The sequence below is a fragment of the Molossus molossus genome, unplaced genomic scaffold (assembly GCF_014108415.1).
Source record: "Molossus molossus isolate mMolMol1 unplaced genomic scaffold, mMolMol1.p scaffold_m16_p_24, whole genome shotgun sequence".
Lineage (NCBI taxonomy): Eukaryota > Metazoa > Chordata > Mammalia > Chiroptera > Molossidae > Molossus > Molossus molossus.
The window spans coordinates 642,187-670,098 of NW_023425360.1; the positions used below are offsets into that span (position 1 = coordinate 642,187).

At 56.1% G+C, this 27,912-nt stretch overlaps 1 protein-coding gene across 1 annotated transcript in view; it reads left to right on the forward strand.

Moving 5' to 3' along the window:
- RASGRF1 (Ras protein specific guanine nucleotide releasing factor 1) overlaps positions 1 to 27,912 on the forward strand; it is a 63,589-nt gene that overhangs the window by 24,332 nt on the left and 11,345 nt on the right. Inside the window, exons 6-20 of the mRNA XM_036277945.1 lie at positions 156 to 235; positions 1,362 to 1,555; positions 1,762 to 1,871; positions 8,561 to 8,679; positions 10,124 to 10,284; positions 18,929 to 18,992; positions 19,392 to 19,528; positions 20,302 to 20,384; positions 21,380 to 21,628; positions 22,257 to 22,630; positions 23,390 to 23,515; positions 25,006 to 25,176; positions 25,616 to 25,722; positions 26,095 to 26,207; positions 27,111 to 27,171. Coding sequence (XP_036133838.1) covers positions 156 to 235; positions 1,362 to 1,555; positions 1,762 to 1,871; positions 8,561 to 8,679; positions 10,124 to 10,284; positions 18,929 to 18,992; positions 19,392 to 19,528; positions 20,302 to 20,384; positions 21,380 to 21,628; positions 22,257 to 22,630; positions 23,390 to 23,515; positions 25,006 to 25,176; positions 25,616 to 25,722; positions 26,095 to 26,207; positions 27,111 to 27,171 — 2,149 coding nt within the window. The remainder of the gene's footprint in view (positions 1 to 155; positions 236 to 1,361; positions 1,556 to 1,761; positions 1,872 to 8,560; positions 8,680 to 10,123; positions 10,285 to 18,928; positions 18,993 to 19,391; positions 19,529 to 20,301; positions 20,385 to 21,379; positions 21,629 to 22,256; positions 22,631 to 23,389; positions 23,516 to 25,005; positions 25,177 to 25,615; positions 25,723 to 26,094; positions 26,208 to 27,110; positions 27,172 to 27,912) is intronic.

The window sequence follows — 27,912 nt, forward strand, 5'->3', positions numbered from 1 at the left end:
GACACAGGCCGTCCTGCTGAAGGGTCACGGCGGGTCTCACTTGAGAAAGGAGTTTGAAGCTGGGGTCTCTCGGGCCCAGAGCTGGGTGCCCTGGGGGAGGGCGCCCCAGGGGCAGGCGCTTCCTGGCCCCACCTCACCCCGACTTTCTCTTCCAGCGAGACCATCATGTTCCTCCACCAGATCTTCTACCAGGGCCTGAAGGCCCGCATCTCCAGCTGGCCCACTCTGGTCCTGGGTGAGTCCCAGCCCTCCTGCCCCCCACCGGCGGGGTCCCACTCCAAGGCCACCCTCTCGGCTGGGGGCACCTCACCCTTCCAGAGGGGAAAAGGGTGGCCCCTTAGAAGCCCGCAGAAGCCCCAGAGGGAGCCCAGGAGGGAAGAAAGTTGGCAGAAGCACTGTTTCTAGGAGGAAGCGATATATTTTTAGTTCTTTATCTGTTTTTCCCTTTTTAAAATAATATATATGCACCCGTTTGAGAATCCAAAAAAGTAGAAAACGTTTAAAAATATCAACCACAGTCCTGCCACCCAAAGATACCACTGTAAGCAGTTGGGTGTTTTCTTCCAATTTTTCTCCATGTGTAGATCTCAGGGTTTTTTTGGTTGTTCCCCCCCACCCCCCATTTTGCATAATCGCAAACATACTGAACACAGAATCCGAGTCTTGCTGCGGGTGTTTTGACAGCCTGTGTTTCTCACACTTGCTGAGGGTTGTGAGATGCTCCGGTGCCCAGGAGCACCCCGTCCAGAGGGCTGGGGGTTCAAGGATACATGGGTGGGGGCAGATTGGGGACAGAGACCCAAGAGGCTGTGTCACAGGGTGGGGAGACCTAGAATGGAGGTGTCAGGAGACCTGGTTCCAGGCTACCTACTGACTCACCTGTGACCTCAGATGGGTTGCTGTCACTGGTGGGAGGCTGGGAGGGGGGCCTGTTGGGGAGCCCTCAGCATCATGCAGTTGGGAGCCGGTGGAGGGGAACGAGGCTTCGGTGCAGGTACAACCAGGTCCTTAGCCAGCCTCACGGAAGCAGGGGAGCTGGGTGGCCCTTTGAGGATGCCCCTGAGTGAGGCCCGGCCTGGCCTTTACACCCCCATCTGGACCCACCCTTGGGGGGGCTGTGACTCCTGCAGCAGTTCCTGGCTTGGGAGGCGCAGCTGAGAGCCACTGGCCACCAGCACCCCCACAGCTGGGGACAGTGTGTGGGTGCTGAAGGGGGAGGGGTGCCGCCACAGCAGGACGCGTGTCCGACCAGAGGGGCCCCAGCTCTCAACGTCCGGGGCCACCTCCCAGCCAGAGTCCCCTCAGAGGCGGGGCCCGCAGGGCGGGGCCTGGGCGCGCCCGCTGACCGCCCGTCCTTGCAGCCGACCTGTTCGACATCCTGCTGCCCATGCTGAACATCTACCAGGAGTTCGTGCGCAACCACCAGTACAGCCTGCAGATCCTGGCGCACTGCAAGCAGAACCGCGACTTCGACAAGCTGCTGAAGCACTACGAGGCCAAGCCCGACTGCGAGGAGCGCACCCTGGAGACGTTCCTCACCTACCCCATGTTCCAGGTGCGCGGGGGAGGGACCTGCGGGCCGCCCCGCCCCTCGGGCCCCCTGCCGGGACAGCGGGCGTGGGGAGACGGGGCGCCCCTGGCCCTGCCTCTCCTGATCCCGGTGCCCGTGGCCCGGCCTCCTGCACGTGTCCTCAGAGCCGAGGGACCCCTTCCCAACGCCCTCTGTCCCTCCGGCCCTCTGCCCCGTGCCCGCCCCCGCAGATCCCGCGGTACATCCTGACCCTACACGAGCTCCTGGCCCACACCCCGCACGAGCACGTGGAGCGGAACAGCCTGGACTACGCCAAGTCCAAGCTGGAGGAGCTGTCCAGGTGAGCGGCCCTGCGGCAGGCCTGGGTGGGGGCGCCCGGGGTGCTGAGCCGGCTGGGAATCCGTGTGCTCAGGGTAGGACGCTGGGGGTACAGAGCCGAGTGCACCAGAGCGGTGCCCGTGGGGTGAAGGCAGGGCCCCGCTCCCAGGACAGGACCCTGCCGGCTGCCTGTCCTCTGAGTCCCGTCAAACCTGAGGCTACGGCGCCCCGGGGGCATCTGGGGTGGGAGCCTTCAGGTGCCCAGGCTCCAGCCAGCACAGTGTCTGTGGTGGACAAGCCCCAGCCCCTTGCCGCCTACGCCCAGTCCCTGAAGTCTGGGGGAGCGGAGCCTTCTCTGCAGGGCAGAAGGGGGGACCAGGGCGGCCAGGGGGGAGGCCACAGCACACCCGCCGGCCTGCACCAGTGGAGCTGGTGGGGGTGAGGAAGAGGTGCAGATTCAGGGCACATTGGAAGATGGAGTTTCTGATGTGTTAGATGTGAGGAGACGCACAAGACGAGTCGGGGTGGGGTGACCAAGATGAGAAGAGTGAGGTGAGGAGTGTGAGGGGGGGCCTTCCTGCATCTTGGGAGTGTTACTGGGAGGAGGGGACTTGGCCAAGGTGCTTCCATCTGGAGTTTAGGGGGAGGGACATTTCGGTTATCAGTTGGGACAGCATCTTGAGTCACGTGGTGAGGCCACCGAGGGGCAGAGGGAATAGTTCAGGCAGAAGCGAGGTGGGAAGCCCGGGTGGGGGCTGCTCACCTGGAGGCCGACAGAAGAGGGGGCCGTGTGCTCGGAGACCAAGGAGGGTCAGCCCAGCGCCCGGTCCTGCTGGAGCCCTGCCGACCCCTCAGGACCCTCGACAGCTTCTGGAGCCAGCGAGGGGCAGCCAGCAGGCCCGGCTCCCAGATGGGCGGAGGGGGCGCCGGGCTGGACCAGGGCAGTGCAAGGCCCCGAGTGGAGTCAGGGAGACCGGTGACGGCAGACCAGGGTCCCCAGGACTCACAGGACCCAGATACCAAATCACACCCTCCCATGGGGGTACCTTGTCCCTGACGGACACCTGTCCCAGCGGAGGTGCATGTGGCACCTGGTGCCAAGTTATGTGGCCTGAGACCTCTGTCCCTGGTCCCCAAGGGTCCCGGTGTGCAACCTGCTCTCCGACTGTCCCCCACCCCCTCCGCCTGCACCTGGCCCTGAACCCAGCACAAAGCAGGGTTTCCTGTTTCCATGAAAACACCCCTCATTCTCCTCTCACCCTCCTGGGGGCTGGGGGGGGCAGAGAAAAGCCCCCAACCTGCAGGAGGCGCTCAGACAAGCAGTGCTCGGTGCTGTGCTCAGAATTCTCCTGGGCTGGCCTTGGACCCCTGCTCCCCCCAAAACCCATCTCCTAACTCACTGGTCACCCAGTTTTGTCACCCACAAGCCCCAGGGCTCGGAAACAGAGCCCCCGGGCGAGCTGCAGATTCAACCTACTCCCCACGCCCCGGCACCCCGTGGGGGCCGCCCCGACACTCGTCCACCCAAACCAGACCCAGAGAAAGGGGCTGGCTGCCTTTGGTCACCTCTAGAGAGAAACCCCACCCCAGGAACTCACTCCCTGGAGGTGCCTCCCTCACCGACACCTTCCCAGGACGGGCCGAGGCCCGGCTCTGTCAGAGCCCAGCCGGAAGGGAAGGGAACCAAGGCTGTGGCGGGGACCCCACCTCAAGGCCTCAGTCTGGAACCAGAAACACCCTGTTCTGTGAACAGTTACGAACCATGACAGCGGCCACAGTGATCACAACCCTTTTCAACTGTCCTGGGCCATGCAAACCTCAGTGCGTGAATTACACAGCTGTCCGTCCTCACCCCAACATTCTCAGGAAACTGAGGACCAGCGTCAGGCTGAGTCCAGCAGTCACGGACCTGGGGCACCCGTGTCTGCAGGGTGCTGTGGGGTCTGAGTGCGGGGTGTCTGGGAGAGAACCTTGGGAGCCACACAGTGACCAGCCCCTCATTCCTGACGGAATTTCAGGTCTCAGCAAACAATATTTAGTGATCTATCCCCCCAAAAGCTGACCCACTACTTTCCTCAGACTCCTGAAAAATCCATCCATATTCTTAGCAAAGCCCCTCCTAGGGACATATTTTTTAAGCAAGTAAATGGCGCCACGCTGTGGACATGCGTGGTATTGCGGCCGGTACAACTGGCACCAACTGGACAGCTGTCTGTTCTCAGATTAGGGGCTAAGAGCGCCCTCCCAGACGTGCCAGGGCCAACAGGCCGCTGAGCCAGCTGCACGGCCGGGTCCTCCAAAAATAAGCCATTTCAGAAAAAGTATTAAGGAAAGAGCCACATGAAGAGCATTCAGGGAGAGGGAACAGCAGCTGCAAAGGGCCCAAGCAGAAGGTAGGGCATTTTTGAGATCCCCCCCCAACACACACACAGATGACCCACTACTTTCCTGAGACTCCTTGAAACGCACGCAGGCTCTTAGCAAAGTCGACAACCCAGCTGTGCATTTTCCCAAGCACAGTATTTTTAAAGCACAGGTAAGTGGTGCCACCTGGTGGACATGAATGGTGCTGTAGTCGACAGACCTGACACAAAAGGGACGGTTGTTTGTATCCCAGGTTAGGAAGTAGCTGCGTCAAGCTTTCCTTCCAAACTTGTCAAAATCTGCAGACATTGAAGCCGGTCTTCCCTGCGACAGCTGCATTGCCAGGTCCTCTGACAATAAGCAAATCCAGAGCCAGGATTTTTTTTTAAGTCTTATCAGTGAGTTCAGGGATATGAAACAGCAACTACCAAGGCCCTGAGAAGAAGGCCCACTATTTTTCACACACCCACTAGGAAAATAACAGACCACTTGGGCAGACGCCTGGAAACCAACCAATCAAGGTTCACAGCAACACAGACCGCACACTGGTCCTTTTGCCTGATCCAAGGCTGTTTTTTTAAAAAGCAAGTAAATGCTGCCGCCCTGTGGGAACGAGTGGTATTGCAGGCAGCAGAAGCGAAACAAAGGGACGCTTGTCTGCAGCTCAGATTCCGAAGGAGCTCTGTCAAGCTTTCTTGCCAAACTTGCCAGAACCCACAAGTTAGCTGGAGTCAGACTTACCGAACTAGCTGCTTTGCCAGGTGCTCCCACAACAAGCCAGTGTAGAGCCACGATTTTGAAAAACCAACGTACAAGAGAGTTACTGGGAATAAAACAAGTACAAAGGCTCTGAGAAAGAGTTGGCAGGAAACTTCTTAAGACCCTCACTCAAAAATGACAAATTATTTTCTGAAGACTTCTTCAAAACAAAAAACTTTCCAAGCAAATTTGGCAACTATCTTGTCCATCTAGGTTCACGGACGGAATTGGTTTTTTTTTTCCCCAAAAGTAAGTAAATGCTGCCATCCCGTGGACATGAGTGGTATTACAAGCAGCAGAAAATTTTTTTCCAAGTACGTAAATGCTGCCTGTCAATAGGGAAATAGAGGGACATCGCTAACATTTTCAACAAGAAAGTAAATGCTGCCATCCTGTGGACATGAGTGATATTGCAGGCAGCAGAAAAATTTTTTTCAAAAAAGCTGCCATCATGCCTGGCTGGTGTGGCTCAATGGTTAAACATCGACCCATGCACCAAGAAATCACTGGCTGGCCCTGGCCAGTTTGGCTCAGCGGTTAGAGCGTCGGCCTGCGGACCGGAACGTCCCAGGTTTGGTTCCTGATAAAGGGCATGTACCTCGGTTTCAATTTGTCACTGGCCCTGTTTGGGGTCGTGTGGGTGGCAACCACTGGGCGTGTCTCTTTCACATTGATGTTTCTTTCTCTCTCTCTCCCCCCTTCCTCCCACTCTATCTGAAGATAAATGCAAAACTGTCCTCTAGTGAGGATTAGAAAAAAGTTCTCTCTTGTTGATGAAGTTTCCATCTTTCTCTTCCTCTCCCTCTAAAATCAATAAATGAAAAAAAAATTTTTTTATGCTATCATCCTGTGAACAGGAGTAATATTTCAGGCAGCAGAGTTTTTTTTTTTAATGCTGCCGTCATATGAACATGACTGGTATTAGAGGCAGGAGAAAATTTTTCAAAAATGCTTCCATCCTGTGGATATGAGTGGTATTGCAGGCAACAGAAAATATTTTTAAATATAAAAGCTGCCTGTCAATGGGGGTAAAAAAAAGGGACATCTGTAATATTTTAAACAAGAAAAAATTCAATAAAAAGTAAATGCTGCCATCCTGTGGATATGAGTGGTATTGCAGGCAACAGAAAATATTTTTAAATATAAAAGCTGCCTGTCAATGGGGGTAAAAAAAAGGGACATCTGTAATATTTTAAACAAGAAAAATTTCAATAAAAAGTAAATGCTGCCCTTCTGTGGACACGAGTGGTATTGCAAGAAGCAGAAATTTTTGTTTTATTTTGTTTTGCTTTTGGTACATGCCCCTAGCGGGAACCAAACCCAGGACTCTCTGGTCCTCAGGCCAACGCTCCAACCACTGAGCCAAACAAGCCAGGACAGGAAGCAGAATTTTTTAAAAAAATGCTGCCATTCTGTGGACACGACTGGTATTGCAAGCAGGAGGAAGATTTTCAAAAATGCTGTCATCCTGTGGACACGACAGATATTACAGGCAGAAGGAAATTTTTTCAAAAATGCTGCCACCATGTGGACACGAATGATATTGCTGGCGGCAGAAAAAAAATGTTTTCATGCAAATGCTGCCTGTCAATGGGGGAAAAATAAGGGACATCTGTAATACTTTCAACAAGAAAGAAAAAAAAAAATCAAGAAAAAAGTAAGTGCTGCCACCCTGTGGACACGGCTGGTATTGCAGAAAACAATTTTTTAAATGCTTCCACCCTGTAGACACGACCGGTATGGCAGACAGCAGAATTTTTTAAAGTACTGCCACCCTGTGGACACGACTGGTATTGCAGGAAGCACAATTTTTAAAATACTGCCACCCTGTGGACACGACCAGTATTACAGGAAGCAGAATTTTAAAAAATACTCCCGTAGTGTGGACACGACCACTATTGCAGGAAGCAGATTTTTAAAAAAAATGTTGCCACCCTGTGGACATGGCTGGTGTTGCAAGAAGCAGAATTTGAAAAATACTGCCACCTTGTGGACACAACCGATATTGCAGGGAGCAGAATTTTTTTAATGCTGCCATCCCGTGGACACGACTGGTATTGCAGGCAGGAGAAAAAATTTTAAAAGCTACCAACCTATGGACACGAGTGATACTGTAGGAAGCTGCAAAGAAATGTTTAAGTGCTGCCATCCTGTGGATACGAGTGGTATTGCAGACAGCAGAAAATATTTTTTCAAACATAAATGTTGCCTGTCAATGGGGGGGGGAGGGAAGGAGGGACATCTGTAAACACACAAAAAAATTAGAAAACTGTTAATTCTGCTATTCTGTGGACATGAGTGGTATTGCAGGCAGCAGCAAAGAAATTTTTCTAAAGTAAATGCTGCCATCCTGTGGACAAGAATGGTATGGCAGGTAGCTAAAATTAAATGTTTCACATATAAATGCTGCCATCCTGTGGACAAGAGTGGTATGGCAAGTAGCTAAAAAATGTTTCAAATATAAATGCTGCCATCCTGTGGACATGAGTGGTATTGCAGGCAACAGCAAAAAACAGGGACAGTTGTCTGTATCTCTAATTAGGAAGTACCGATGTCAAGCTTTCCTCCCAATCTTTCCAGAACCTACAAAACTAACCAAACTTCTTTTCCCTGAGCTAGCTGCTCTGTCAGGTTCTCTGACAATAAACCAATCCAGAGCCAGGATGTAAAAATCAGCCCTGTAAGAGAATTCAGGAGGATAAAACCACAAGTACAAATGCCCTGAGGAGAAATAGGCTGAAATTTTTTCCAGCCAGGTCCTTGGAATATAAACAATTCCACCCTCAATAATAAACAGCTGTGTAAGAGCTTTCTGGGAGGAAAAAAACAGCAAGGGCAAAGACCCTGAGCTGGAGTAGGTGGAGTGTTTTTCCACTACCCTCCCTCATATACTACCCACTACTTTCCTGAAGTCCTAGAAACCCATCAAGGCTCTTAGCAAAGTTGACAACTCTTGTCCTCTTACCCACAGACAGTATTCGCTAAAAAGCAGGTCAAAGGTGCCACCTTGTGGACATGAGTGGTGTTTCAGCCATCAGAACAGGGACAGATAGGGACAGTTGTTGGTGTTCTCAGATCAGGGGCAAGCAGTGTTCTATTTCTCTCTCAGGCATGCCAGAATTCACAGAAATAACTGAAGTCAGTGTTCCCTGAGCCAGCTGCATTGCCAAGCGTTCAGGGGCACTAAACAGGAAGTGCATAGGCCCTGGAGTAGAAATAAAGTTGGTTTCTTCTGTGGATGGATAGGGCTGGTGGTTGGATGAGAGACAGGTTGATGAACTAAGGACATCTCCTGTACCCCCATCTTCCTCTCAATGTTACTGTCGTCTTAGACTTTTAAATCACAGAAACCTGCTTTTTTCAGCTGTTAACCTCCATTCCCTTTTCTCTGAAATAAAAGCACCCGCCTCCTTGGGCTGTCAGAAAGATAAAATGAGATACCTTTCTGTGTCCAGCACACTCAGTACATTCCTGCTCTCGACCCTTGGTCAGGGGCCCCACTGAGAGTCCTGGGGGCCCAGCTTTCTTCCAAGATTTCCTCTCTGAGTGGTGGCCACCTGTCTCTGACTGTCATTTCTGTGTCCGCAGGATCATGCACGACGAAGTGAGTGAGACGGAGAACATCCGGAAGAACCTGGCCATCGAGCGCATGATCATTGAAGGCTGCGAGATTCTGCTGGACACCAGCCAGACCTTCGTGAGACAAGGTACTGGGAGACCCGGCACTGGGAAGCAGGCATCACTCGGCACCCCCGCTGGTTTGGCTGCTGCACCTGCTGGGGTGACTGCAGAGTCCCCGGCCTTGGCCGTCTATCATATATTCTGTTGGACAGGAACATGTCTCTTGTGGGACAGCATAGCAGCAAAGGGTGAGGATAGATGCCGACTGGCCCTGTGACCACAGGCATTTCAGTGTCTGGAGAAATTGGCCTGGGTCAGTCCTTCTGTCCTCTGTCCATCGTCTTTGGTCCCTCAGGGGGCTGTGACCACTGTGGTTCTTCTGGGAAGAAGGTTTCTGTCCCCCTTGGCCTCAGCTCACCTGGGAACAGTGTGAAGAGGTACAGCCCTATGGCGAGGGGTGGGGAGAGGTCTCTGTGCCCAAGGGACTGACTAACTCAGGCATGTTCAAGCTGCAGTGCAGTTGAAGGTTTCCCCATTCAGGCCCCAGGCTCTGGAAAGCTCAGGGTCTGCATGCATACCACAGAGATGACCCTACTGTAGAGCAGTCTCCCGAGTTCCTTCAGCTGGGCCCTGGGACCTCTGACTAGATAAAAGCTTGACAGCACCTCCCACCAGCCTCTGGTCTCCACCCTTAGCAAGGGCCTCTCCAGCCTGGAGTGTCTCTCAAGCTCCCGTGTGTGGCCCTGCATCCTAGGTCCACCCTGCCAACTGCAGAGCCCAGAGCCAGCCATGCTTGTCCCCCATCTCCCCTGAGCCGCACTGGACCCATGCTGGAAGTGTCCCCCCAAAAGACCTCTCCTGGGGTTGGCAGTGTCCCCACAGTCCAGGCTTCCAGGCAGGGACGGGTGTGGGCAGGAGGCAGAGCAGTGGCCCAGAGCAAGACCAGGGAGAATCAGGGCAGGCTCCGGAGGAGGTGGCGCTGGAGTCGAGTCTCGAAGGGTCAGTAGGGATTCACAGGCACAGGCATTGGGGGCGGGAACAGCAAACAGGTCCCTCCCAGGCACCTGCCCTGCGGCAGTGGCTCCCTGGCGCCGCGCTGAGGACAGAGGTGCAGCAGCAAAGTCTGATTGGCTGGTGACGTCTGCCTTGGCTGTGTGGCAGCAAGTGCCCTTGTCAATCCCCCCCGGGCCACAGCAGCCCCCCACTTGTTCAGCCTCCTGCCACCCCAAGACCCCCCCCCCAACCTGCATTCTCACGGCAGGGTTCAGGTAGTGAGGGCTCCTTGCCTGCCAAGGCCTGCCCTGGCCGGAGGACAAGGGGTCACACATGGATCCTCCCTGGTCATCCCCCAGTCCCGTCCCCACCATCGGGCCCTGGGGGGCTGGAGCATGTGTCCTATGTGCAGGTTTGTCACCAAGGACTGGGGTCGCCTGGTTCCCAGTTCAACCCACACCGGACGGCAGAAGCCTCAGACGCGCAGGCTCAGCCCGGAGATGGGCAGTCAGGTCTCTGTCCTCCGTCCATCCGCAGGCTCCCTCATCCAGGTGCCCATGTCCGAAAAGGGCAAGATCACCAGGGGGCGCCTGGGCTCTCTGTCCCTGAAGAAGGAGGGTGAGAGACAGTGCTTCCTGTTCTCCAAGCACCTGATCATCTGCACCCGAGGCTCCGGCGGGAAACTGCACCTGACCAAGGTGAGGGCGCGGGGCGGGGCCTCAGGGCTGCGGCCCGGCTCGCTGCAGGCCCTGCCGACCACAGGGCGGGCAAGGTGTCCGGGGCACGTGAGCACACACGAGCCCTGGTTTCACTGCCTTTGAAACAACCGAGTTTCTGCTGGAGAACTCCTGGGAAGCAGGAAGGTGAGGACCAGGACCCACACAGCTGGGTGCGGGGGCCGAGGAGCTGGGGGGCTAGACAAGCCCCTAGACAGTGTGTGTGTGTGTGTGTGTGTGTGTGTGCGCGCATGCGTATAGGGAGCAGGGACGTGATGACACCTGCCTGTGCCCACAGCTTCTCATCTCCCACCAAAGGGGGCTCAGATGGAGCCCTCCCAGGGCCCTGTCAGCACTCACTCCCCAGGGAGAGCCTTGACCGGCCAGATGCTTGCAGGCTGCTGGGTGCTCACCCACAGGGCTGGTGCTCTGGGCCTCACAGCCCTGCGGGAGACCCACACTCAGCCAGCTGGCCCATCCAAAAAGACGGGGGCGCTAAGCACCTCGAACCCCTTCCTGCTTCCTCATTGACCCCAGGGCGTTGGCTTCTGCCATCCACATAGCTGCACAGGCTCTTCCCCCCACCCCCACCCCGCAAACTCCTTTCACGTCCTTCGAGGCCTAACGACACCTGCTGAGAAGCCAACCCCCAGGCAGAGCTGCCTGCTCCCCAACACGACACCTTGCTTGTCTACTGCTCTGAGCTCAGGGTCCAGTCCCAGCTTCATCTCACATGTGTGGCCCTGGGACAGCTCCTCGTCTCTACCGGGGTGACTGTTCTCACAGGTGCAGGCAGGTGGACACAGGCCTGGTCAGTAGGGGCCGCTGGATAAGCTAGAGTCTCCCCAGCACCGTGTCCATCCCTTGGAAACTTGCCTCTGCAGACTTCAGAGCTGAGCTCGTGGTGGCCGGCACAGGGTCAGGCGCCTTAAATACACCAGAGCCCGGACGCCTGGCCCGTGACCTCTTTCTAGGCTCGCGAAGCAGGCGGCAGCATCAGGGGACACCCTGCTCTGTTCACCTGGCGACAAATTAATTGGTTGGCTGCACACGGGGAAATGAATTTATGAACACTGGATACTCCAGCTTCAACTGCAGGCTGTATCAGGGAAAGCGTCGTCACTATTAGCTCTGCAGTCTCTACCCTCACAGTCTCCTCCAGGCCGCGGGTTGAGGGGAGGGGGAAACGGCTCCTCCGGCTGGTGGGGGTCAGCGAGGGCCACAGCTTCCTGCTCCAAAAGCCAGCAAGCACGTGTTTTTACGTCTCCACATTTTATCTCATTTTGGTTTGGGGCAGGGCTGAGTTTTAAAAGCCTGTTAGCATACTCAGGAAGAGCGCAGTCAATCCACTCAGACTCCAGCGGCCACACACCAGTGGGCAATCTCAGACAAGTCACATGACCTCACTAGGCCTCAGTTTACTTATCTGCACAATGGGGTGAGAACACCCCCTTCAGAGGAGGGCTGTGAGGATCCAGCGAGGCAGGGCCTGACCTACAGCAGGTGCTCAAGAGATGACATCAGTGTCGCTCTTGTTTATAGAACCATGAGCTCACAGAGTAACAGCAGGCCCTTGGATGCTGATTGGTGTGGCAGGCACCCTCCCCAACACTTTCTGTGCATTTAATTCCTACGACAACCCACAGAGGCACCTTATGAATAAGGGTACGTCTGGGAGCAGCCAGCAAGTGGCGGAGCTGGGATTGAGGTCAGACTGTACTGTTAAATCATAAGCTACAATTCAAACTTCTTGTCTTTTTTCTTTTCTTTTCTTTTCTTTTTTTTTTTTGTTAATCCTCAACCAAGGATTGCCGTCTCTCGGCCTGCCGGGATCGGTGCAACACAATGACCTACAAGCACACACTGGTTGGAATGAGAGGGAGCTTTGTAAGGGAGCAAATGCTTCAGATCTCTGGACACAGTCCTATTTATTTATTTGCAGATTGGTTCCCCCAGGTTACAAGTGGATTTATGTAAATTATTTCCTGGAGATGGCATCTCTGCAAACCGCACCTAGCCTAGCCTTGTCTCTCGCTTTTTACTGCGGAAGGAGACTTTAAAGCTAAAAAATAACAAACCCAGCCGCACCTGGGCCTCCGGCCCATTATTCTCGCTGAGTGGTCTTCCAACTCTTTGTCATGCAAACCTTATCTATTCACATATATACAACACACTCAGTTCAGACAGGGTGGCGTTCCTACCCTTCAGGCAAACCTTATCCACACACACACTTTGATCCTAGGCTGGCCAGGTTGTGAGAATACATATCACAAGGTTACAAATCGTCCATCCACCAACCCCCCATCCCCACATCTCCCTCCCTTCTGTTCTCTTGAAATTGTGGGATCACCGCTGCTGCAGTGGTCATGAGCATCATCACTCGTTTTCCGATCTTCTGCATAGAGGACACCACTCCCCAGAGTCCTCGGAGAACTATGAGGTCAACACAAACAAGAAAACAACACATAGCAGTAAAAATCCAGATTCTAAGATTGAAACCCTCAAACCAATGTTTTGGATTGAGCCATTGGACATTATCTGAGATAGCCTTGAAAACATTTTGTTGAGCAAGTTGTATATCTGCTCACTGTGCTTCCAGAGCCTTTTTTAGATTAGTTACTTGCCCTCCAACGTTGCTAGCAAAAGCTCCTCTAAGTGCTGTCTGACTGCTGTCCAACTGTGGGAGGGACATTCCAAAGCAAAGCAGTTACACACAGACTATGAGTAAGTTCCCAGTCACAGTTTAATGAAGAGCGAGTGGCCAAGGCCTCTTCACGTTCTCCGAGCCACGATACAGCTGCCTCTAAGGCATCCAATCGAGTCGGAGTTCCTCGATCAGCTTCTGTCTGGGAAGTCATATCTTAGTAACATTGGTCATTACTTCGGCCACAGTATGTGCAGTTCAGACTGATTCCGTCAAGGCCGTGCCTGAAACAGCTGCAGTCGCAGCAATGACTGTGGCTGAAATGATAAATGCTATTAGCCACCCAACAGGCCTCCTTTACAGGGGTGTCCATAACATGAGTCCAATATAAGTGTTGTTCTGCTGCCGCGGGGCTCAATAATATAGGCAAGCAGCATAAAATACCTACTCTAGATTGGGTGGAGATTATAGATAAGTAAGCAAAAAAACTATTCTCTGGGGTAAGAGAAGCCCCCATTCTAGTTAGCATTTCCTCAGAACATTGCTGTAACTGCTTAAGGCTTCCCCAGGTAACCCTAGAAAGGGTTTGAGAGGGGCCCCGGGACCGAGTGTGAGTTTTACGATCAGTGTCCAAGGTCAGCTGTGCCATCTGAGGAGTCAGGTTGAAGCGCAGGTCCTTCCTGTTCATGGTAAGGTTTTATCCACTGCGCCGCCAGCCACCTGGGACCTGTAGGAGACAAAACACAAGCACACCCCGCCCCCCAGCCAGTAACTCTGCAGGGCCCCGCCATTCAGGCCCTGGCTGTGGGTCTCTGTGCCGGACCAAAGGCTTGGGCCCTGTGGCAGAAGACTTTTGTTGAAAATATCGCTCCACAGCTGTAGTGATAAAACGATCTCAATTTAAAACATTTAAGGTATAGATTGCCAGAGAAAGCTGATTTACAGGGGGTTCACCCATACCTCCCCTTTTTGTTTTGTAATTAATAACTTTAAAGTAGCAGGAGCATGTTCAACAATAGCTTGTCCTACAGGGTTATAGGGGATGCCAGTCTTATGGCTAATACTCCATTGTTGGAGAAATAATTTAATGCTTTGAGATGTATAGGCTGGCTCGTTTTCCGTTTTAATTTCCAGTGGCACCCCCATATGTGCAAAACAGGACAGCCAGTGACCCTTAACGTCTTTGGCTTTTTCCCAGGTCGCGGCGGTTGCATGTAGAACATTGGAATGGGTATCCATAGTGACGCGTACCCACTGAAATTGACCAAATGATGGAATATGTGTTATATCATGAGGCATTAGGGGTTAAACCCCGAGGATTGACTCCTGCTGATGTTGAAGTCCCTCCGGAAAGTTGGCTCTCTGGGCAGGACTTATTAATATCTTGAGCTTGCAAGAGGGTCAAATGAAAGGTTTTCACGAGTGCTCGAGCATTCTGGTGAAAAGGCCTGTGAACACTGCGCTCGCTGAAATGCAAGCGTTGCTACGATGGCATCCGCCTGTTGATTTCCTTGTGTCAGAGGTCTGGGGGGCGTGGAATGAGGCCGAATGTAGGTTAAACAATAGGATGATTCCATTGGTCTATTAAAGCTTGCAGAGGCATAAATAAGATTAATAGATGTTCATCAGTTAAAGGCTTAATAAAGCCTTGTTCTATTCTTTTTTTTTTTTTTTTAATCCTCACCCGAGGACAATTTTCCATTTTTTATTCAGATAGAGAGGGAGGGAGAGAGAGGAAGAGAGAGAGAAACATCGATGTGAAAGGGACACATCGAGTGGCTGCCACCCACACTACCCAACCAGGGCCGGGGACAAACTGCAACCGAGGTACGTGCCCTTAGCGGGAACCGAACCCGGGTCTCTCTGGACTGCAGGCTGATGCTCTAACCGCTGAGCCAAACCGGCCAGGGCAAGCCTTGTTTTATTCTTTGTAGCACTTTAACTACATACTGTGAAATCACTAACTATATTTAAGGGCTCTTCTGTAAAATGTTGAAGGGCCAATGTGGTAGCCCATAATTCAGTACGCTGAATTAACCCAAGCCCAAGGCTGCTGATATTTCTCCATTTCTCATTTTCTTTGCAGGCTATGGCTGCTTTGTGAGATTCACCTGATCCGACAATGAATAAAGTTCTAGCCCCGGGTTATGGGGTATTACTGATGTTTTGTACCAACTTAGGGTATAACTGAGGATTAATTGGCAATAACTTCTTTGCTGGAAGAGAGTAATTAATTTCTCCAGTGAAGACTGCTGGAGGGATTTGAAAGTCTATTGCCTGGGAAATCAAAGTGGTAAATTGTTCCTGAGTAAGAGGTAAATGTAGAATCTGATGGTCATACCTGTCAGTTCTTGTGATTTTTTCTACCTTTGGTTGTAAGATTTGCTAACTGTTCCACAAATGGAGTTATTGTTTTAGATGGGGTAGCTGGGAGAAAGATTCATTCAAGATATTTTATTTTAAGTGTTAATTGTCCTATTGATGCTGTAGGGTATGGCGCAGTTGAATAAACAAATAGTCTAATAGGGTCTTTCAATGACCGACGATGAGTTGTCGGGTTTGTATTTGAGAAGTTATTACTTTAAGTTCCTGTTGCGCCTCTATAGATAGAGTTCTAGGTGAATTTAGTGCTGGGTCACCTTTGAGAATATTAAATAAATGAATTAACTGTTGAGTAGTGATACCAAGCATAGGTCGAAGCCAAGTGATGGCTCTCAGTAATTTTTGTAATTTATTTAAAGTTGTTACTTTTTCTGGAATGGTAAGTTTCTGGGAGAGAATAATTCTTGCCCCTAATATCCACCCTAAATATTGCCAAGGTTCTAATTGCTGTACCTTGTCTGGAGTGATTTGTAATCCTGCCTCTTTCAAAGTCTCCTGAAGCATTACATAGGCCTGATTCAATTTTTCTAGGGTAGAGGCAGCCAATAAAATATCATCCATATAATGGTAAAGATAAATAATGGGAGATAGTTTCCTTACTGTCTCAATAGCATGATGCACAGTGTATTGACAAATTGTCGGACTATTCATCATTCTTTGGGGTAGTACTTTCCATTGAAACCATTGCATAGGTTTACTATTGTTAATGGAGGGAACAGAAAAGGTGAATTTCTCTCTATCTGTAAGAACCAAGGGGATAGTGAAAAAATAACCTTAAGATCTATAACAGTTACAGGCCATTTCTCAGGAGTCATTGTAGGATTGGGGGGCCCAGGCTGTAATGCTTCTGTGGGTTCTGTAACAGCATCGATTGCCCTCAAATCCTGTAGTGATCTCCACTGACCACCTATTCTAGGAATAACAGAAACGGGAGTGTTCCAGGGACTGACTGAAGGTGCTACATGACCTGTTCAAATTGCTCCTTCGCTGATCTGTTTGCATGTAACAATTTTTCCCCTTTTAAGGGCCACTGATCAATCCACACTGGCTCTGTTGTTTTCCAGGCCCATAAGAGGAGGGGAATTTTACCAGTGACCCCTAGCCAGAAGGCTGGGTTTGAATAACCATTCCCCATTGAGAGAGAAGATCCCTTACCCACAAATTTAGGGGAGGCTCCATGACGTAAGGCTGAATCCATCCTTTTTGTCCATCTGGACCTGTACAGGAAAGGGAGCATGTACTCTGTTGAGGAGCTTGAGTTCCTCCCGCTCCTGTAACTAGCAGAGGTGCTGGGACTTTAGGCCATTCCCGTGTTGTTATAACAGAAATGTCTGCCCCTGTATCCACTAATCCTGAAAATAGTTGCCCTTGTGTGTTAATGGAGAGCAAGGGCTTTCTGGTGTTAGTAGCAGCTGTCCAGAGAACATCACCCTGACCAGTGCTCCCAAACCCTGCGTTCCCTCTTACTGTGGAGGTGGCTCCAGGAACCCAGTAGGGTAACCCCCTCACGACACTAGATATGCAGGTGGTTGTCCCAAGCCGGGCGCCACTGACTCGAGAAAACTCGAGCGTAGTTTACTTTTGATCTGTATCACTAATTCCCTTTCGCATACCATTATGTTGCTGGTCGAATCACGCCACTGCATACTCGAATCATGTCGGGGTCACCACTTGCTGTCTCTTGGCCTGCCGGGATGGGTGCAACACAATGAACTACAAGCACACGCTGGTTGGAGTGAGAGGGAGCTTTGCAAGGGAGCAAGTGCTCCAGGTCTTTGGACGCAGTCCCATTTATTTGCAGATTGGTTCCCCCAGGTTACAAGTGGATTTATGTAAATTATTTCCTGGAGATGGCATCTGTGCAAACCATACAGCCTAGCTTTGTCTCTTGCTTTTTACTGCAGAAAGAGACTTTAAAGCTAAAAAATAACAAACCCAGCCACACCTGGGCCTACGGCCCATTATCCTCGCTGAGTGGTCTTCCAACTCTTTGTCATGCAAACCTTATCTATTCACATATATACAACACACTCAGTTCAGACAGGGTGGCGTTCCTACCCTTCAGACAAACCTTATCTATCTACATGTGTACTTTGATCCTAGGCTGGCCAGGTTGTGAGAATGCATATCACAAGGTTACAAATCGTCTATCCACCAACCCCCCATCCCCACAAAGGATATTTTTCCATTGACTTTTAGATAGAGTGGAAGGAAGAGAGGGAGAGAGAGAAACATGGATGTGAGAGAGACACACTGATTGATTACCTCCCGCATGACCCTGACCGGGGCTGGGGATCAAACTTCCAACGCTTTGGTCTAAGGTGACGCTCTAACTGCTGGACCAAACTGGCCAAGGCCAAACCTCTTCTCTTCGAACACCGCAGTCCGAGACAGAATGCCCTAAGAACCTTCTGAAAGGGGCACGCTGTGACTCCACAAGGTTTACAAACTGTTTCAACAGTAGTAAGAGAACGTCAGAGCCAGATGGGACTTTCAAGGTCATCCAGCCCAGGGACATCACTGGGCAGTTAAGGTCCAACAAGGCCACAAAGGAACAAAATGAGAAATAGGATCTGGGGTCCCCCTGCACCCCGGGGGGCAGCCTGCCCTGCTAACGTTTTCCAATACAAATCAGCCCATGGTCAGGTCCCGACTGTCACCGGTTATCATATGACTTATCTGTCACTGTGCAGTAAATGACCCCAATTGTAGTGCTTAAAAGAAACATGTGTTATCTTAGTTTCTGTGGGTCAGGAAATTGGGCTCTACCTGACCCAGGACCTCTGGGGAGGTTGAAGACACAATGATGCTGGGCAGTGTCACCCAGGCGTGATGGGGGCCAAGCGTCCTTCTCCGCTCTGGCTGCCCACTCGGCGGTTGGCCGAGTGTCTCATACGTACACCTGTCCTCATGGCTTCCCTGCACCAGTGCCGAGAGACAAGAGCCGGGGGGAGGCTGCTGCCTCCACAGTGACACCCCTCAGTCCTGCTTGGTTCTCTAACGAGAAGCAGGTCGTCAAGTCCAGGGCACACTCAGAGGAAGGGGTACCTGCCTGTCTGGGGCGCATCTCACAACCCCCAAAGCTGTGCCTGCTCTCATTTCTCACTACGGCCTCCGGGGACTCGGGCTTGCACACTCAATATTCCTACCAACTGAAAAACAGGGACCGACCTTGAGCTGGGATCAGGCCCCTGAGGCTCCACCCCAGACCCTCACATGACCTCGGGGAAGACACTTAGCTCCCTGGTTCCATTTCTTCAGGTGTAGGATCAGAATAACAAAACCTGTGACAGGTCCGTGAAATCGGCCTGTTTCCCTGTTGGTAACAGGAAGGGTTTGGCCTAGAACGGGGATCGCCAACTTCTGTGGGTCCCGCCAACGTCTGGGAGCTGCCGCGGGGCAGGAAGAGGCCACACAGGCAGCTCCGTGACCCACCCCCGCCGACCTTGACCTGCATCCAGGAAGGGTTCCCTTCGTCCGGTTTTGTATATATAGAGCCCCTCAGCTTGACAAACAAAATGCCCACTTGGAACAGCACACGTAGGTGGGTGCTCACAGTCCCGGTCCCCCTCCTGACGTCCTGGGCCTGCTCTCTTGCAGAACGGAGTGGTGTCCCTCATCGACTGCACCTTGCTGGAGGACCCGGAAGGCTCGGAGGAAGAAGGTAGTGTGTGGACGCTGCAGGTGCACAGGCTCACTCACCCTGCCAGGCTGGGCCCAGGCGTGCTTGTGGCTGGGAGGGAGGCGGGAGGAGGGAGGAGGGACGAGGGACGCGGGAGGCGGGACGCAGGAGGAGGTGGCCCCTCTCCCCGAGTCCGAGAGGCCGGGCCTGGGTCTTCAGACTGGGCTTCCTAAAGTCCCCTCCTCTGTGCTCCAGGCCTTGGTTCTTCCACCTTTGAAGTGGGGGTTCCTCGCCGTAGGAAGAAAGAAATGTTCTGAACATAGTCAGTGGCCTGGTGCTCACTGAAGCCCGGCCTTCCCCACGGGGTACAAGGTTGAAAGTGATTTTAGCCCCCAAAATGGCCCGTGCTCACTGCGTAAATCCATGTTTTGCAACCGGAAGCCAAAGGGTCCGGGCAAGACATGGACCACCTGGACTTTAAGATTGGGGTGGAGCCAAAGGACTCCCCACCCTTCACCGTCATCCTCGTGGCCTCGTCCAGACAGGAGAAGGCGGCGTGGACCAGCGACATCAGCCAGGTGAGCGGTTCCGAGTCCTCCGGGCACAGCCGTCCCAGCCCCTGGGCCACCCGCGAAGCTGGGTCTGCCAACCCCTTGCCTCTGGGTCACCCACTGCGGGTGATGCATTTCAGGGTCTGGCAGAACCAGAGCTGAGGAGGGCCTGGGAGAGCGGGGCTGCAAAAGCAGAGATGGAAATTCTACTGCACCCCCTTCCGCCGGGGGTCCCACAGGCAGGGCCTGGGGTGCCCGCTTCCTGCTGCACCGGCCTGTCTCCGTGCCCGGCCGTGGTCAGCCCCCACCACCATGCACCTCTGTGAAACAAGACGCTGTGCTGGGACCCCACACGGCCCCCATGCCAAGGACAACCCCTCTCACGGCAGAAATGTGAAGGCTTGGGACAGGGGACAATGGGGAGGAGACAGTCTCACACACACACACACACACACACACACACACACACACACCCCGAGTTGTATCTTTTCTTCTCGTTTGCATGGGTACTTTCCATTCAAAGCAAAATTTGCCAACAGCCCAGCCAGGGAGGAGTCCTTATCCCCATTTGGCAGGTAGAGAAACCAAGGCTCAGGGAGGTCAGGTGAACCCCACAAGGTCACTGAGCTGGGGCTTCACCTCCGGCCAACGTCAAGGGGTGCTCTGCGCTGGCCCGGACGGCGCCCTGTGTCTGGGGGGCGGGGGCCCATGAACGGCTCGCTCACTGGGCAGCCCCCGCTGGGCTTGGGCCCCAGGATGGACACGGAGGCTCTGACACGGGGTCCCCACTCTGATCCTAGTGTGTCGACAACATCCGGTGCAACGGGCTCATGATGAACGCCTTTGAGGAGAACTCCAAGGTCACAGTGCCGCAGATGATCAAGTAAGTGTCCCGAGGCCGTCCGCACCCGGACCCAGGGCCACGTGGCGTGGCAGGGGTGCTGGGCGGCCGGACTGCAGCTCGAACACGCCGCTGCCCTCTTCCGGGGGCCTGTTGTCTGTTTTGAGTCGATATCTACTGGTGTGGTGTTTCTTAAATTATTATTCATTGATGTGCGAGCGAGAGAGGTAACGTGGATTTGTCGCTCCACTTATTTATGCACTCGTTGGTTGACTCTTGAATGTGGCCTGGCTGGGGATGGAACCTGTAATGTTGGGGTATCGGGGCGACACCCTAACATCTGAGACACCTGGCCAGGGCGAGTTAAGGTGTGTTTGGATGATGGCTTTGGCTCAGTGGGTTTCTGCACCAGGCTGTTTAAAATATAACGTTAGGAAGGACATGTCACGTGCCTTCTTTCTTGTGATGACTATCTTTCTTTTCCCGTTTACACAATGTCAACACTTAAGAAACACAGGCTCCCAGGGCCGCGACCGGGCGGGGGGGTGGGCTCCACTGACCGCTGAGCCCCTGCTGCACCCGGCACCCGAGCCCCCCGCCTGGCTCATCCCCCTTCCTGCCCCACCCCCGTGGCCTGCAGGACAGAGAGACAGACATCAGTCGGTTGCCTTCCCCAGGACCCCGTCCAGAGCCGGGGATCAAACTGCAACGAGGTACCGACCAGAATCCACCCCCCAGCTCTGGTCCGCCGGCCGACGCTCTCACCACTGAGCGAAACCAGCCAGGGGTCAACACATTATTTTGAGTTCGCTCTATCTTATTTACTCTTTCCGGGAGCTTAGTAACAGCTGGTTGTTAGGATGTTGTTCACAAAAAGAGAAGTTGCCGTCACCTCCTCAGTGTCACCCCCAAAGTCCCCCTAACGAGCCGGCCGGTCTCTCAGCGGCCGTCGGTCCGCCCCCCCTGGCTGTCGCGCTGGAGGTGGTGAAGGAGGCAGCCCCGGGCCCGGCCCCGGCCGACCGTCCCCGTGCCCGCAGGTCCGACGCCTCCCTGTACTGCGACGACGTGGACATCCGCTTCAGCAAGACCATGAACTCCTGCAAGGTGCTGCAGATCCGCTACGCCAGCGTGGGCCGGCTGCTGGAGCGGCTCACCGACCTGCGCTTCCTCAGCATCGACTTCCTCAACACCTTCCTGCACTCCTACCGCGTCTTCACCACGGCCCTGGTGGTCCTGGACAAGCTCATCACCATCTACAGGAAGCCCATCAGCGCCATCCCCGCCAGGTGGGCGCGGCACCCGGGACCCTGCTCAGAGGACAAGAGGGGCCCGGCTGGAGGCTCAGCGAGTGGAGGGTGCACCTGGGCCTCATGGGACAGCACCTGGGGCTCGGAAAGAAGTCGGGCCTAGTGGGCACTCGAACCCAGGGCCCTGGTCTCACTGAGCCCACAGGTGCCCACCCCGTCCGAGTCTGTGTGACAGTGTGGACGCCGTGCTCCCCCATCGCCCCCCAAGGCCGGACACGGGGCCAGAGCCAGGGCTCCTGGGCTGTGGGGGACAGACCTCCTGAATCATGCTACCCCCCCAGGGCTGCAGGGGGCCCAAGCTGGTCCCAAATGTAGCCCCAGGCATGAGGAGGGGCCAGGAGACCTGGAGGCTCAAGCCGTCCCCCCTCACATCCCACACTTCCCCCAACACGACTGCATCCGCCACCAGTGCTCACTGTCCACCTGCTCGGGCCTCGTGGGCCAGGCGGTCTGCTCTGACCCTCAGCCGTCAGCTGCGTAGGGGCCCTGAGGAAGCAGGACAGACCCCGTGTCCAGGGTGGGCATGTGCCTCAGGACCCTCGAGATCCTTCCTGGGGCCCAGCAGGCACAGGGTCCCCTGACCACCCCCCGCGCCGTCTCCCCGAAGGTCGCTGGAGCTCCTGCTGGCCAGCGGCCAGAACAACAAACTCCTCTACGGGGACCCCCCCAAGTCTCCACGGGCCACCCGCAAGTTCTCCTCCCCGCCACCGCTGTCCCTCACCAAGACATCCTCGCCCAGCCGCCGGCGCAAGCTGTCCCTGAACATCCCCATCATCACGGGAGGCAAGGCCCTGGACCTGGCCGCACTCAGCTGCAACTCCAACGGCTACACCAGCATGTACTCGGCCATGTCGCCCTTCGGCAAGGCCACGCTGGACACCAGCAAGCTCTACGTGTCCGGCAGCTTCGCCAACAAGATTGCAGACGAAGCGGACGTGACCCCCGAGAAGCCAGAAGACCCCTCGGCCCTTAGCAAGCAGGGTGAGTGGCCACCTTGGGGCAGTGAGGGGGATGGGGTCCCGGGCGCAGAGATGCCAGGTGCCCACCCACAGCTCCCTCCCGCGTCCCTGGGGGTGTCTGTCTCCGCAGTGGCCGCAGCCTGGGCCAGGCCTGTCTTTCTCCAAGTTTTCAAAAGGGCCACGTACAGCTCTGCTCGCTGTAGTTGTCGGGGACCCTGAGAACCAGAGACGCTGCATTCCTGACCAAGATCCCACCAGGCCGACCTGAACTTCTAACATAATTCATCCACTTTCCCAACGTGCATAAACCACCAGTGTCCTGGGATTGGGGAAGTCACAAGTCATTATTCAGATCCAGGGGCCCGGGACCCAACTGGGGCAGGCGGTCACACAACACACCCTCGCTGCACCCAACACACCCTCGCTGCACCCAACACACCCTCGCTGCACCCAACACACCCTCGCTGCACCCAGTGGCCCATGGACCAGCCAGGTGGGCATCGCCTGTGAGCTTGTTAGGAACGCAGACCCTGGGCCTCGCCCCAAACCTGACTCAGACCTGCGTTCCCACAAGCCCCCAGGTGTGCCCGGAAGGCAGAGCAACGCCCACCTGCAGACTCAGGGTGCCGTCCCCCGGAAAGGGCTGGCGGGGCCTGGGGAAGCGTCCGCCGGTCCTCGCGGGCACGTCCCACACGGGCTGCTGCTTGTTAACAGGGCAGAGGCCTGAGTCTGAAGGTCAGAGGGCAGGTGGGAAACACGAAATCACCCCCTTTCCTCCCAGGCTCCGAGGTCTCCATGAGGGAAGAGTCGGACACTGAGCAGAACCAGAGTGACGATGCCGACACCGAGATGTCACCAACCAAATCTCCAACGACGCCGAAATCTGTCAAGAGCAAAAATCCCTCAGGTACAGTTCACCCATCCCAAGCTGCTGACGGAGGGGCGTGAGGCCCGGCGCCGGTCACGCCGAGAGGGGGACTGAGCGGGTCTCCCGGTTCCGCTGGACGGGTCCTGCTGTTACACCCGGCACAGCCACCGGGCCCAGGCAGGACCACGGCCCACTGCACGCAGGTGTCAGGGAGACCAGAACCAAGGGCCCTGCTGGGAGCTCCGGGCTCACGGGTGTCTCCTGAGCTGCCCTCCGTGCAGCCCCGTTAAGGGCCCAGGTTACTCCCGTCTTTCAATGAATGGAAAAGACTGACCGGTTGCACAATGCCCATCTGAGTCTCAGGCTCCTGTCCTGCAGGGCCTCGCGGCCCCACCTGGGTTTCCTGTTCCCCTCAAGCACCTCCCTGGGGGACGCACGGGGGCTCTGGGACACCCGAAGGTGACGCTCAAGTTCAGGGCCTCCTTCTCGACCCTGAAGGTGCAGCCTACACCCCAACCCCGACTCCCAGGCCTCCTGAGGACGCCCATTCAGTAACAGGTCACCCGACTGCAGGACACCCCTGGGCGCACATGGCAGACACGTCTCCGCCCGCAGGGCAGGTCTCCCTGGGAGCCAGACTCAGAAACACACTTAGCAGTGTGCTCCTCTCGGCATAACTGAGTACGGGCCACACCCCAGACTACGACAGACCCACAGGTTGGCAGAGCCCGACTCCACCGCTGTAACGTCTATAAGTGCACGTTGGTAGCGCCCGCGCCCACGGCAGACACGGAGCTGTCCCCACCACACTGCGTGCACCCCTCCTTCCACCTTTCCGTCCCCCCTTCGAGGTGGGTGCTCACACCCCTGTTACCCAGGGATCATCTCCTGAGACCCAGAGAGGTGAAGTGACTCCCCGAGGCCACGCAGCAAGTAGGGGAGGACTCAGCAGCAGGGCTCTGTACCTCACCACACCAGTGAGCTCGTTGGCGTCAACTAGCGATGTCAGACAGTGAGCAGGTTGCGTGTGCCTTCCAAATGGACAAGGGTACGCTCGGATAGTGTGGCTCAGTGGATGGAGCGGCGTCCGAGCACCAAGAGGTTGCGGGTTCCGTGCCCGGTCAGGGGTCAGGGCACACACCCAGGTTTCCGGCTCGATCCCCAGCAGGGGGTGTGCAGGAGGGGCCGATCGATGTCTGTCACATGGATGTTTCGATCTCTCTCTCTCTCCCTTCCTCTCTGTCTAAAATCAATAAAAACGTATTGAAAACAAAGGGGACACGGGTAAGAAACAGCTGTCCTTGAGCACCCTGTGCCCAGCTGGCCTCGAGCAGTGACAGGGTTTGGGCCAGCAGAGACGCGGAGGGCGCTGGAGACCGCACTCAGAAGCAGGAGGGTGGCGGGACCTTGAGCGTCCCCGCGGGAGAAGGCAGGGGGCAGCCCCAGGGGTGGCCCTGGCGAGCAAGGGACAGACCTCCAGGGGCACAGCCTTTTCCTGCGCTGAGACCCTGGTGTCCCTTTCTCTCCAGAGTTCCCGCTCTTTTCCTACAATAACGGGGTTGTCATGACGTCCTGCCGTGAGCTGGACAACAATCGCAGCGGCCTGTCGGCGGCCTCCGCCTTTGCCATAGCGACCGCGGGCGCCAACGAGGGCACCCCGAACAAGGAGAAGTACCGGAGGATGTCCTTGGCCAGCGCAGGTGCAAGGGGGCTCTACTCACGGCCTCTGCGGCCCTGATGGCCCCAGGACCCCAGGACCCCACCCCCGTGGCTGTTCAGCCTGGGGCAGTGCTGACATTCCATTGGGAGACCCCTTCCTACCCCGAGACCCCTTCCTTCAGGGCAAAGTTTTCCCAGAGTGAAGCCTGCTGCCCGCGGAGCCCCGGTCACCCCCACCTCCCACCTGCACCCATCGGCCCAGGAGCGGGAGCCCCGGGGGCTCTGGTCTGGAGAGGCTGCCTGATCTCCCAGCAGCCCGACACGCACGGTGTGGTCCCCGGGTGGTTCAGACTGTCCACTGGGCTGCCTTGCGTCCCGTCAAACACGGGAAGCAGCCCGGCTCACCCAGATCTGGGGTTTGCGTGGAGGTACTTGTGAGCTCTGTTCCATGTCCTGGTGACCCCTCCCCTGTGCCAGCAGGGTTTCCCGCCGACCAGAGGAACGGAGACAAGGAGTTTGTGATCCGCAGAGCGGCCACCAACCGCGTCCTGAATGTGCTGCGCCACTGGGTGTCCAAACACTGGCAGGTGGGTGGTCCCGGCCGCGGCTGGGGGCCAGGCGTCGGGGGCAGTGGGAGGCCGGAGCCCGGGTGCTGGCCGACCATCTCAGACACCAAGGACCTTCGAGGGTCAGGGGCTTCTGCCTCTCAGGGTACAGGGTCGGTCTGCAGCTCCCAGGGCCCTGGCCGAGGCCCTGCCTCCCGGGTGCAGCCGCCACGTGACCTGCCTTCCGCCAGGAGGTCTCCGGGCTCCACAGGTGCCCTGCTTGGAGCCCGAGACAAGAAACGAGGGGCACCTCCACGGGCAGGACTGGAAACCACCACCTCCTCCGCGGGCCTGAGTCGGGACCCCCGTGGGCAGCTTGGACGGAGTAGCCACAGCCACCACCTCTCCCCGCAGGACTTCGAGACCAACGAGGAGCTGAAGTGCAAGGTGATTGCCTTCCTGGAGGAGGTCATGCATGACCCAGAGCTCCTGACCCAGGAGCGGAAGGCCGCAGCCAACATCATCAGGTAGGACCACGTGGGGGGCGTCACCCCTGAGCCGCCGGCTTTGGAGCAGCTGGTCCCCGAGTCCCTCCTCCCCCTGCGCCCGGCAGTCCTTGTCCACCCCGAGCAGAGGGGCCCGGCCTGCTCCTCCACCTGTCCGCAGCTCCGGCCGTCCTAACGGCGCCACCGGCCCCCTCCATGTCCTTGCACAGACCTATGGCTGTTCAGTCTCAGTTGCTCAACCAAAGCCCAGTAAAACCTGACACTCAGTCCCACGAGCCACACGTGGCCGGTGGCTCCGTATTGGACACGCAGATGAAGAACATCCCATCGTTCCTGAGAGTTCCCCGGGCGGCGCCGGCGGCCCGTGGGCGGGTGCTTGAGGAAGGTCTGTCGAGCAGACTGAACTGAATTGTCCCCAAACCTGCACTTTGCCTGCTGGCCGGCCTGCCCCTCTCCGCCCGAAGGGGCGTCCCCGACTCAGATTCTCAGCCGAAGCTGCCGGCCTCCCTCCAGCCAGACCCTCCCCTTGGCTCCCGGAGGTGCCCCTGCCACCGCCCCTCAGTCCCCGACTCAGAGTCCTAGAACCTTCCAGATGTCCATCCTCTTCATACCCGCCCCACGCCACACCCTGACGCCCCCAAGTCCCCGTGTCCCTCCCAGGAGGCCGGCAGGAGGTTAGGAAGGTGCAGAGCCGGCTGCAGAGTTTCTCCCGCCCCCACCTGACCCCCCAGCATCCCAGCCTCCACCATCGGTTACCCTGCCTTCCAAGGGGCCAGGTGCAGACAGGACTCACCACAGGAGCTCAGGAGGGGGCCGTGCCCCCAGGAGGGTCAGGGAGGAAGAAGGGGGAGGGCTCCTGGCGAGGGAGGGGCCTGCGGGGCGGCTGCGGGGCACAGACGCAGGCTCCTGCCTGCTCCTCCCCAGGACTCTGACGCAAGAGGACCCAGGGGACAATCAGATCACGCTGGAGGAGATCACGCAGATGGTGAGCCAGGCCGGCGCTGCCCCGGCTACTGCCCCCAGCCCCTCCGTGAGCCGGTCCCTCCTGCCCAGATTGCCCCCCAGAGCAGCCCTGGGGCTGGTGCGGAACCCACCCACCTGCTCAGGCAGGAAGCGGCTGCACACTGCACCTTGCAGAGGGACCCTCTGGGCCAGAGGCGGGTGACCCCGGGAGGAACCCCTGCACCTCCCTGCATGGGGGCGGCCCCGCTGTTTCCCAACAGGGCCCGGCGGGAAGGGTTACCCCTCCGGAGCACAGGGGCCCCTGTTCCTCAACAGCCTGAGACTCTTCCCAGCAAAGTGCCGCTGAGCTGCCCGGGCCCAGAGCCCGTGGGGGCACTGGGCACGCCCCCCGGAGGAGGCCCAGTGACAGGAGGGGGGCTGTCTGCCCTGGTCTGCTCCAGGCTCTGCCTTCCCTAGGCCCCAGCAAGGGGGGCCGCCTGCCCCCTTCCAGCAGCCTCCCCCCGCCGGGCCTCTGGGCCCCCGGCCTCCTCCGGGGCTCTTGGCCCTGACAGGTCAGCCCTCCTGGGCCTCAGGAGTGACCGAGGCTGAGCCGCCCTGGCTGCTTCTGCTTAGAGACAGGGACTCCCTTCCCATGAGGGCCCTTGTCCCGCAGCACAGTGTCCCAGGGCACTGCTGTCCTCACGCCAGGTCCCCACTCCCTTCCTGAGAACTCATCCCCCACACCGTGTCCCCCACGCCGCATCCCCCCATGTCGCGGCCCCCC